Here is a 12,121-nt window from a genome sequence, read left to right as displayed (position 1 = left end):
AAAGCTTTGTAAAAAACTTGAAGTTTTTTTTCTTTTTGGTGTGAACAACATTTTGACCTCCCTTCTCCTTCCAAATCTGAACAGAGGAGGAAGGTCAGGAAACACCACGGCATCTGCATGGCTGTTTTGGAAGATGAATCTGTTGGCTAAGAGAACCCATTGATGCAACCAGTGTGGATCCAGAGGAAAATAAAACTGCATTTCAAACTCTCTAAAAACACCAACATTTAATTTTATAACATAACCAGGGGTTTATTCCACAATATAAACTGCAACATTTGATACAAGCTACCCAAAAAAGGAGAAAGCCAAAATACAGCTGTGGCAATTACTTTACAGATTTTTTTTTTTCCTGTCTTCTACATCACAGGGCCCTCAGTGACACTAGGATCTAACATTTGCTGTCTGTACACCAACCAATGCTAGAAGCAACACGCTGTTCAATTGTCATTCCAGTCACTGAAACCAGACATAGAAGTTATTGCTCAGATAAATAAACCTAGTCTACGAAAAACAAAGTGGAAAAAAACTAAAGTCTCCAAAGAGTTAACAGAGTAAACAGGGATTTCCTCAAAAGAGGATTATTGGAAAATTCATGGTGCAGGGTTTTTTTTTGTTTTGTTTTGTTTTTGTTTTTTTTTTGCACCCAAACCAAGCTGAATTAAATACGCCGGTAAATCCCAGAGAGGTAACTGAATGCTGTACAGTAAAAGGTGCATGTGTCAAATGCCTTCCAAATCGGTGGAAACCCCTGCAAACAGTCAGCATCTCAAACCTCAACAACCACAAACAGATCAAGGGAAAATACAAAAGTGTCAAAAATTGTTTTGAGTTCTGGAAAATGATCCCATAAGGATAGAAGTAGCACCATTTGCAATCTGGTTTTTAAACCAGCCCCTGTGGCTTAACTGGAAAACTGGGAGAACCTTCTTTACTCAAGTCCTGAATGGTTTATGGGAGTTTTACTTCCGATACTGTGAGTCCTTCCCCGTGCAGCTGGTGCAGATATAATCCTCCTTCTCGGCCATTTCGGGCGAGATGCCCACACATACCTGGTGGAACCACTGGTTGCAGCTGCCGTCGCACTGGACCCAATCGACCTGGTGAAGAACAGACATGGGGTTCAGAGCAGGACCAGGCAACACCCCCCCAGCATCTGTGAGTCATTCTGGGGCTCCTGGTCTACGTAAATGAGTGAGAAATGTCCTGTTCCGCAGCTGCCTGGTGCTGGGCATTCACTTGCTCACTGCTCTCTGGAGATGTGGGCAGGGCACACTCCCTCTTATCCCCCCTCCTGCTTGCCCAGCTACCACGGACTCAACTTCTCCATGGCCCTCCCAGACACCTGGGGCTGTCCCTCTCCTTCATGTCCAGCCTGGAAGGAGCTGTGCAGAGCCCAAAGCACTGCCCCCACCCACACCTGTATCCCAAGAGCAGAGATGGACATGGTGTTTGCACAGCCCCACCTCCCCCTTCCCATTCCGTGCAGATGCTGATGTGGCACAGCTGCTCCACGGGACGTGGGATCAGTCCTACCAAACCCTGCCACAGGAGCAGGGGCAGGTGGGATCAGTCTTGCCACACAGAGACTGGCCCTGAGTGACCCTCATGAACAGCGCTTCTGCCGTCAAACAGTTCCCGGGCAGCTCCTTGTCCCAGATCCCAGCACTTGGAACAGCACTGTGGGTGTGCCTGTACTGACCTCCTCTCCCTCGGGCTGGAGGCAGTTCAGGGCTGGGCAGATGGCATCCTCGTCCTCAGAGTCCTCCTGCTCGGAGAACGACATGTCTGAGGGGACCAAGTGGCTTTCGCTGGAACGCTGCAGCTCCAGGAGCCGCTCCCGCTCTCTCTCCAGTTTGTTACTGCACAGATCCTTTGAGTGACTCAGTTTCAGTTTCTTCTTTTTAGGTGTTCTCATCTTTTTTACTCTCGCTCTCTTCTCACCGCAGAAGGTCTCTCTCTCAAAGCGCCGCTTCAGTTTTCTCTCCATGTAACTCATCCCATCCTTCTTCCCTCGGCAACACTCATTCTATTGGAAAGACAGTTTGGCAAGGTTCTAAGTATGCAACTAACACCCATTGTCCTTTTATTCCATACCCGGTTTTCGGAATAGGCTTAAGTGCAGTATTTGACAGTGCTGCCTTTTCAGCAGCCTGAGAGGAGCCAAGGGCAGGGTCAGGTCCCAGGGACAGAACTTAAGAGAGAAAACTACTCTTATTTCCTGCCTCTGAGCTGACAACTTCCACAGCAGCTCCCTTGGAAAACCTCCACACAGGACAAGAGTGAAGTGTTCAAGGCCAGGATGGGGCTTGGAGCAACCTGGTCTAGTGGAAGGTGTCCCTGCCCAGGGCAGGGGGTGGAATGAGATGAGCTTTAAGGTCCCTTCCAACCCAAACCAGTCTAGGATTCTACAATTCTATGAAATCAGGACAGATGTATTCAAAGAACAGAGAGTGACCATAAAAACCAGATCCAAATTTCAAAAATATATCAGGCCACAAATCATATTCAATAATTTGTAACCAATTTGTTATCAACTTCTTGATTCCTTTTGAACAAGGAAAATGTATTTCCATGGAAGTACAGCCACAAACCCCTGTAAAGCTCACGGGCTGAGGCAGAGCCCCTGCCCCATAGTGACCCAGCCCAGAGCTGCTGTTGGACACTTGCCTTTTCGTTTGTGGGTGCCCCTGGTGATCTCTGCTCCGGCTGCAGAGCAGGGCTCTGCTTTGTGAACAGGGTCTGGTACAGCTCCTGGATTTCGGGCAAAGAAACCTGCAGCAGCTGGGCCTCCATCATCAGCTCATCCAGCTCGGTGCTAATGACTAGTGTGAAAGACAGAGAGAACAGGGATTCTTCAGTGCCAGCACTGATGAGAACTGCACAGATAATGAAAATTCTCTGGTAGCATATTAAAAGATGGTGAGAGGCTTTAAATCTGAAACCGCATGAATGAGCTCTTATCTGTTCCCCCTTGACTGCTCCTTTTTAACAGCAGGGTTAAAAGGAAAGATAAAAGCTTGCACAGAAGTTCCTGCACTGTGGCTCAGCACCCTGCCATGCTCCCATTTCCTGCTGGTTCAAGGCTAAGCCATTGCCATCGTTCCTGGCAACTTCTCCTGCTTCTGGAGCTACAAGAGTGTGATGATCCCCTCACTACTGAACAAACTGCCTGAGATCCATAAGCGAAGCCAAGACAGGAGAGGAAGGAAGGAGAGCATGAGCCTGGCAACTGAGTCCTGCTCTACAGTCACCACTCATTACTGCTGCCAGTTCCAGTTCCAGCTGGGGAGGTCAAAATGATAGTGTAAATAACAGTTTTTTAATACAGTACAACTCAAACATGGCCTGAAAAATAAACCTGGTGACACAAGAACTGCCTTATTTGATGTGAACTGTGACATTACACTGAAATGTCTTGCGTAACACTGAGCTGCACTGACTCAAAAGCTTGAAGGTAGGACTTGTGTCCCTCAAGCATTATGCATCAGGAGGCAAGAAATTATTAATAACTTCTTTTACAGTCATCAAATGATGCATGTCTGTTGTAGTCCAACCCACACAGTCTGAGGTGGGGAGACTGCAGAGCCTGCACTGAGTGACCCTGGCACAGCAGCCCCCACAGCAGCTGAGGGAGCTCCAATCTCTGACTCTGCAACAGTTGTGCTGCAGCAAAGCTTACACGGACTCATGTCCTGTGAATCAAGTACCCCGTGGCCTCCTGCACCATCTCCCTGCTGCCCCATCCACCTCCTACATGTCCAGTGGTCTGTCCCCTCCTTTCTCCCTCCTGCAGCTTGGCTGGGGCCACAGCCCGTGGTGAGCTGTTCAGGTGGGAAGGGGGCAGCTCTCCTCATACCTCTTGCCCCGTTGTGCCACATCTTTTCATTACATGTGGGAAATCTGTATCCTTGAGCAATGCACCCCTCTGCCAGAGCTGGACACTGAGCTCCCAAGCTGTGAGGGGATGGAGGAACCATCAGATGTGCTGCCTGCTCATCCATTTCCTGGTGACCAAGGACATGCTGCCCCCTCCACCAAACACAAAGAAAAAGAAAGGTGGGGAAAAAACCCCCAAATCAAAGTGAAGATTACAAACCATGAAGTGGGATGCAGTGCTGTCCTGTAGAGAATGGAGAATGCAAATAGATGGTTCTGTTATCCCAGTCATGAGGCATGGAGAATGACATTACTCCAATTGTCTGGGACACCTAGAAAACAAAACGCACATCGTTTCACTAAATGTGTGGTTTGAAGTTTGGAATAACTGTGATAGAACCAACACTTGTTTCTCTTACTGAAATCTTGTATCTCAATGTCCTAATGGGACCAGACACCAGGTATCAGCCCTGCTCTGCCTGTGCCTGGACATGGCAACAGCAAACCCTGCGCTCCCTGAGCCAGGGCCAGCGCTGCACTGGCATTGCCAGAGCCATCTCACCAGCTGCCTTCCACAACACTCTCTCCCTCACCAACCCAAGTGCCTGGGCCCCTTGCAGAATCTGGGTCTCTTCAATTCCCACAGCTGCCTTCTAATGAATTTTTCAAACTCATCCAAAGGCTCCACATTCCTCACTTTGGCCGGTGCCAAAGCAGCCCAAGTCCAGTGGTTACTGTGAAGAGCTTTCTCTTGGGGAAGTGAGGGTTGGATTAGCCCAGATGACAGGGAAAACAGAATTGGAACAGGACAGCCAGCCATGCTGAGATACTGGATTCTCCAGAAGACCACCTCAAATCCATCAAAACTGAAATTTCAGCTCACACCTGTGCTGATGTGGCTCTGGAGGCCTCCCCTGTCCTGCCACAGCACCACTGGCTCCAGAAGGATCCCTGGCTCAGGCACAGAGAGGGACCCAGGCTGATGCACACGGTCAGATGCTTTTCTACTGAGCTTCTCAGGGACCTCTGATTTGGGAAATGCAGTCACAAGGACTTCCACCAGCTCTGCCAGAGATACCCTGATTTGGGAGGTTAAATGACTTGAGATCCACACCCCTCAAAAATGGTTACACTGCTCTCAGGTGGGAAGAACCTCATAGTTCCATGCTGAGCTAATACCAGTGTGCTAATAGAACTAACTCTATTTCAGGCCCAAACATCAACTTACATGCCCAAATTCCAGGCCTATCCTTTTCAGCTCCAATAGTTGATCTAGTAAAAAGATACTTTCAGACCTAAATGACCTGAAAAATTCTCTCAGCTGTCTAAAGATAGTTTTAATTTCTAAATCTAGGCTTGCTTGCTTGAAAAATTTGGTCACCACAAGCCATTGGTACAGCTGGGTGACTGAGAAGCAGCTGTAACACTCCCTCAGGCATATGTGGCATGTTTTGTCCTTTAATGTAACTGAACATGAAAACACAAAACCAGCCTAACTGTAACTGAGCTGGACTAGCAAAACTAAGGTATTTCAATCAAAAAGTAAAAGCAACAGAGTGCATTCCATTTTGAGGTGTTTCATGTTCTTTATACTGCACAGAGCTTTTATTTATGATTTTTTCTGCATTTGTTATCTCAGGAAAGCTGTTTAACCCCTTTCCCTCTTTCCCTGTGCTTCTTGCTGAAAGATCTTTACTGGAGGAAGACAAACTCCCTCATGACTCCATCTGAAACAGCTACTGTGGCTCAGCTCAGCAATACCAGCAGAATATTCAGCTTGGGAGAGGGCTAGTGGAAGTGAGAAGGAAGAGGAGCAGTAAGGGATGAAGACACTTTGTTAAAAACAATCTTGTCTGAGAGCCAAGCTGGTAACACACAGGACAGTTCGTGCCTCTGTTAGTAATTCTCGACACTTAAAACTCTCTTTGAACACTTCTAAGAACAGAATATAAAGACTAATTGAATAACGAATAATAAGCACTCCAGAAACAACAGCTCCAGCAGCTCTGTCATTAGTGGTGTCACAGCAGAGCGTGGAAGCTGGAGGAGGAGAGGGGGGAACAGGCTTTTTGGGAGGAATTGTTCCTGGACGTCAGCAGAAGGGGATATGAAGCTGCTGCTGGAACACACACCCACATCCTGGCTAATGGGCACAGCAGGACCCAGCTCCCTACAGCTGTAAAGCAGGACACAAACCCTCTGCCTCAGCGGGATCTGCAGGGAGCTGCACTGAACCCAAACCCAGAACAGTGTTACAGCCTGTCCTTGCTGACCCCACGCTCCCACCGCCAGGAAGCCCAGCCCAGTCTCACCTTGTTTGTCTCCGGCAGCTGGCCCGCCGAGGGCTGCCACCGGCTGTACAGTAATCCTGAGCCAACTTTGTCCTGGATGCGTTTGAGATTCCCTGAATATAACATTTGTTGTGCTCTGTGCTGCCAGTTCACAGTTCTCTCGATCATGTACCGCAGGGCGTCCCCCTCAGGCAGCCTCACCCGGATGCGCTGCAGGGAGGCCAACAGCGGCAAGATCTTCTCTAGAGGCGGCTTTTCGGATCGGCGGCAGTGCGGACACAGCCACACCCGGGGTCCCTGCAAGACGCTGGGCACCGAAACACAGCCGGTGTGGAAGAACCCTCTGCAGAGCTCACACTGGATCATGGGAGCAGCCGGCTCCTTCTGGCACAGACACACTTTCAGCTCGGCATCCTCCTCACTCGACAGCACCTTCACCTCGTTCGCTGCTCGCAGGGCACGTAGCGCTTCCATTTCCCTCAGCCGGGCTTCTCCAAGCGTGGCCATCTGAAAGGGATCCAGAGGAACACTGCTCATTACAAACAGGGTGCCCTCTGCTCCATCACTCTTCAGACACACCAGCAACTGTCCCAGAACACCAGCGACTGTCCCAGACCACCAACACTCCTCACACCCCTGTAACGCCTCCAGAGCTCTCAACCTCTGAACTGCAGCACTGCTGGAGATGGAGGAGCAGTGATGGGGATGGAGGGACAGCAGTGGGGATGTGCAGTGGTGTGACTTCAGTTCCCTTCCATTTTCTCGTAAGGCCCAGAGATACAAAGCTTATTCCTTTGTAATAATACAGCTCCTAACCCCCTCTCTGTTCCAATCCTTTGTGTTTTGTACTACAAAAACATGGCCTGCCTTAAAGCAGCTCAAATCCTGAAGAAGTGCAGGTTTGGATTGTGGGTACTTCTCTGTGAACATTAGTCAGACTCTGGATAATCATAAAAAGTGCCTGGGCAGGTTTCACAAACACAAATGCACCTCTGAGCCCCTGCTCTGCACACGCTGCCCACTGCTCAGGGCCATGCCCTGACCTATGGACTTGCTATGGGGGCTGTGAAGAGCAAGCAAAGTCCAGGTGTACCCTGAATGTGCTGTTTGCTCTCTCTACACCTTCTCATGATCCTTTTTTCAAGAATCTTTAGCATTAGTTACTATAAAGACAGTAATATATTTCAGTTCCATAAAGGCTGTTCATAGCAGCTGCAACTAATTAATTCTGTGCATATTATTATGGGTCACAACTTAAAACAGGAGGGTTTATAAATACATACAAAATGGTTATTTCCCACATCATGGCTTTCAAGTGTGAGGCCTGGACTAAAGTCAGTCCTGGAAAAATGAGACAGCTGTGTCCATCCTGGACAGATATGTGACTAGGGCACAGCACATTGTGACATGCACACAGGTGCTGAGCCAGGCCAGGAGTGCCCAAAACTCACTGTGGGAAGGTTCTGGTTCCCTTTGTGTGTCAGAAGAAACCCTGTCACCCTGAATGACTGCACCTTCCTATGTGCAGCCCGTGTGAGTGCCCTGGATCTCCTTAACAAGAGGTGATGGAGTCACAGAGGGACAGGTGGGACTGGGGACCCAGCCTGTCCCAGTTAGTGCTGGCTACAACTCTGGCCTTCAGTCAAGGGAGGCCAAAACCAATGCATGTACAGGTTTTAAGTAATTGCCATGAGTCAAAACTTAAATGTCCCACATTAAAGGGACAATTACATTCAAACTCCATCCATTGAACCCACTGCTTGCTACCCACAGGACTTCATTACCTGACCACAGGGGAGGCTCTGCAATAGCTCTGCTGGGAGGATGCCCTTTCCCACCAACAGACTGAGTCTGCTCCACCCAGAGTAGTGTTTTAGTGACTCCATAATACATGAGGTTTTCCTTTAATTATTCAGAGTGTTTATTTTAATTATAAATGGTGCTGGGTTATGGTGTTCTTTGAAAGGATCAGACCTGGGCAAACTCTATCCCATCTTTAATAAGGTTTAGATATGGTGGGGGAAAACAGGTCTCTATTTTTTGTTTTCCTGTGCTTTGCTCGGCTACAGGCACTGCCTGGCAAACTGTGAGGCTGCTTCATGCACAAAGCAACACACATTGTTTCCACTGAAAGCAATTTTGGGAAGTCTAAAGCAAGCACAGAAAAGTGCAGTCCCAAAAGTCCTGCAGAGCAGCATAGGAGGAGGAATAGGGTGAAAGCCACACTTCTGCACGGGGAACAAGCAGAAACAAGGATTCAAGGAACTCAGAAGCAGCTCCATTTTGAAAATATCTGTGCCACGTACCGCGGACGCCGTGTCCTTGCTCTCAGAGAGCGCCCGCTCCAGGTCACTCAGCGTTTCCAGCTTAGTGCTTTTCTTCTTGCCACTTGGCACTGGCTCCTTCAGCTTCTTCTGCTTCCTCTTCAGACTGAGCATTCCGATGTCACACCAGGGACACAACACCTGAGGGACAGAACAGCAGTGTCACAATGTGTCCTAATGCACCACCCTGCCCTAACGCAGCCACAGGCGACTGGTAAGAACTGAAGTTCCTGCACTTATTCCATCCAAGATCTGAGGGACTAGGATGAGGTTATCTGGAAGGTGGGGACAGCTGGAAGGTTGAAACTTCAGTTTTATAAAATGGCCAGACCCAAACACCCCTGCATTTCACCCAAACTTCTGGAACACAGAGACATCCGAGACGCTAAACAGCCTTTGTGGGATTGAAACTGCAAACCCTGGAAAAAACCAGAGATTCCAGGGACTGCCCTGCATTCCCATCTGTCCTGATGGGAGAGGAGGACTGGGGGGGTCAGAGGGGCTTGGTGTAGGGCAGAGTGTGGACTGCTCAAGGACTGCAGGTGTGACACCACCCCCTCCAAATGCAGAGGGGCAGCGAACGCAGCTACAGCCTGACACCGAGCCTGAGCAGGATGGAGCAGGTATGAACTGCACACCTGCAGCTCGGCCTGATGCACTGGAGTAAATCCAGAGCCACAGATCTGTCAATATTCCCATACTAATATGGAAGATGTCAGACACTGGCACTGCCTGCTCTTGTTAGCTACTGATAAAGAAGAATAGAGGAAGCATATCTAAATCTTAAGCATATCAAAATTTTAAAACTATCATTAAAAGTATTGGTCGCTAATGAAAATGATATTAAAATAATTCATATACTCCTAAAGCAATTCTGCAAATATACTTAATATTTCCTGCTCCTTCCTGAGGCCACACTGTAGCTCTGTGTACCTGTGCTGTGACTGTCGGGGCTGATCTCCAGAGCTGGGATCTCTTACCTCCAGAAGGGAATACGGAGAGTTCTCGCACAGGAATGTGTTGGCTGCACATTCCTTCCACGCCTGCACTTCGGACACCAGGGCCTCCAGCCTGGGCAGGTAATCCAGGTGCACTGGGATGGATCGACCCCTCGTGACAAGCTCCGCCAGCGTGTCCAGCACGGGCACACGTCCCCCAACCTGCAGGGTTGTAAATTAGGAAATCCTCGATGTACACAGGACAGAGCACTGCCCTGAGTCCCAGCAGCCACTCAGTGAACTGAAGGTAGAGTTTGTAAAAATGAATCTACTGCTCAAACACCTCAGTCACCTCCACAGCTGTTAATCCAACATTTGTGCTGCTTGTGTGTGAGTCAGACTACACAAACAAAACTAACACCACACTGGGGGGTGGAAGGAAGAACACACTTCCCAAATGACAAAAAAACCCAAAAACCCCCCCAGAGACTATCAGCAATATAAGCAACCTCACAATCTCACACTCTGCATTCACAGCAGAAAATGGAAATATTCTGAAATCATAGAATCACAATCATTAAGGTTGGAAAAGACCTCCAAGATTATCAAGTCCAGCCATTAACCCAGCACTTCCAAGGCCACCACTAACCCATGTCCCCAGGTGTCACGTCCACACACCTTTTAAATCTCTCTGTGACTCCACTAACCCTGGGCAGCCTGTGCAGGGAAGAAATTTCCCAAATATCCAACCTGAACCTCCCCTGATGCAACTTAAAGCCATTTCCTCTTGTCCTGTAACTGTAACCTGGGAGAAGAGCCTGACCCCCACCTGGCTCCAGCCTCCTGTCAGGTAATGTAGGGAGCAACAGCACCACAAGTCAAGTCCAACCCAGTCCATGCCAGGCCAAGAACCATCTCCAGTATCCCATGTGCCATTCGGGAGCCATTCCCTTGGCAGCCCACGCCTCGGGCCATGCAGATACCACACACCCAGAAGTGAAGTGGCACCAAGATTTAATTCCAGAGGTAATTTCTGGAATGGGCAGTGATGTGGGACTGGAAAACTACTCCCCCAAAGCAACCCCAACACCTCTAGCAGCAACATCCAAGCTACCAACCTCCTGATACCACAGGCATTTACCAAAACCCTCACAGAACTGAAGCAAAAATTCTTGGCACAGACAGACACATTTTTCCATATTCAGGAGGCAAAATTTCAGTGTCCAGACCAAGAAATTTTCAAATGCCAAGAATAATTCACTTAAGACCTTTCAAGAAAGCCCTCAAACAAAAGTTAGTATAACGTGAACTTTATTCCTTCAAAATATTTAAGCCCAGGACAATTACTTTTTAAATAAAAGCTCAAAAGAAGTTTTTATAGAAAGCTCAGTTTAGGCTAAAGAGGCTTGAAAATACTCCTAAGTCAGATCAGAGTTCACCTTATGGAAAAAACATGAGGACAAATAAAAATATAAAAAAATATTTGGCAACTTATATTAAAATGTGAAATCGGGGCTATCCCAGTGCCACCCTGGCCTGATCTGGACAGTTTCAACTGACCTCTGGCTCAAGCACTCGCAAGGCTGAGCCAGGAAAACACTTCTGTATCACCAGACTGTACCTCAGTGTGGTACAAAAGTGTGATTAGCAGGGAATTGTTACTGAGCAAAACTGACCTTAAGGTAAAGTTCCATAATACAGCATCTTTTTAACTTGAGATTTTTGCTAACAGCTCCTTTAGAGATTTTATTGCAGTTAGCTGCAAAGGTGAAGGAGCACAGATCAAGTGTAGAACCAAGCAAAAATCAGGGCAGTGAGTGTAACTGCACCACGGCCGAGGGAACAGACAGCACAGACACGGGAAACACAGAGCACACCCGGGGTCTGGAGCCCCAGAGCACAGCCAGGGTGCAGAGGGTGGCTCTGGTGACCTGGGCAGGGTCACTGTCCCTGCCCAGCAGCCACGAGCACAGTTCATGTACCTGCAGAGCCTCCACCTCCTGTATCCAGTCCTTGGCCTTCTGCACTGCGTCCTTCAGCGCCGCTCCGTTCGGGAGGTAGGCTGGGATCTCCTCCAGTTCCTTCACGGCTGCTGCCAGGCTGCTCAGGGACTGTCGGGGTCTGGGGAGCACAACAGCTCAGATGTGAGATGCTGCATTACAGAGGGGGCTCTTCTACTCACCAGGGCCATTAAAATCAGAGGGTCACACCAAATAATGGTGTTATGTCCAGCCCTGGGCTGCACCCAGCACAGCCTGGGCATCGGGAATGCAGGGGAGCTTTAGAAATGTTGGCTTGTTCCAGGCTCCTACTAGAAACATCCTCACCCAAGGAAGATTTACTTTTCATTAACTTTTCAATGACAGAACTCTGGATCCTCAAACACTCACAAAAACCCCAACCAGCAGCAGCTGAAAGATTCTGCTTTAGAGGGTTAAACTGCTGAAATTTGGTTTTTCTCTACTTCCCAGTTTGATTTTGTGGTTTTAGAAAGGTACAAACACAACACAGCTCAATACTGGAGGTTAAATCCAAGTTTAGTCAGCTCTGTGCTCTATTAAATTATTTTAAAACACTGTGGTTAGTAGTGGGTAAGAGATACTCCCATGCTTTCATAAGTATGAGGCTGGGGCAAAATTGGAAAAAAGGAAAGGAAAAAGGAAAGGAAAAAGGAAAGGAAAAAGGAAAG

At 48.3% G+C, this 12,121-nt stretch overlaps 1 protein-coding gene across 1 annotated transcript in view; it reads right to left on the bottom strand.

Moving 5' to 3' along the window:
* Window positions 1-212: 212 nt before the first annotated feature.
* The window catches only part of KDM5B (lysine demethylase 5B), a 55,519-nt gene continuing 43,610 nt past the window's right edge, over window positions 213-12,121 (bottom strand). Inside the window, exons 20-27 of the mRNA XM_027665732.1 lie at window positions 11,415-11,553; window positions 9,475-9,654; window positions 8,477-8,635; window positions 6,192-6,677; window positions 4,100-4,211; window positions 2,671-2,825; window positions 1,703-2,029; window positions 213-1,100 (exon numbers count right to left, since the gene is read on the bottom strand). Of these exons, the coding sequence (XP_027521533.1) occupies window positions 963-1,100; window positions 1,703-2,029; window positions 2,671-2,825; window positions 4,100-4,211; window positions 6,192-6,677; window positions 8,477-8,635; window positions 9,475-9,654; window positions 11,415-11,553 (1,696 nt within the window). The 3' untranslated portion in view covers window positions 213-962. The remainder of the gene's footprint in view (window positions 1,101-1,702; window positions 2,030-2,670; window positions 2,826-4,099; window positions 4,212-6,191; window positions 6,678-8,476; window positions 8,636-9,474; window positions 9,655-11,414; window positions 11,554-12,121) is intronic.

The sequence above is a fragment of the Corapipo altera genome, unplaced genomic scaffold (assembly GCF_003945725.1).
Source record: "Corapipo altera isolate COAL_440 unplaced genomic scaffold, ASM394572v1 202, whole genome shotgun sequence".
Lineage (NCBI taxonomy): Eukaryota > Metazoa > Chordata > Aves > Passeriformes > Pipridae > Corapipo > Corapipo altera.
This window is presented reverse-complemented; position numbering and strand designations above follow the sequence as displayed.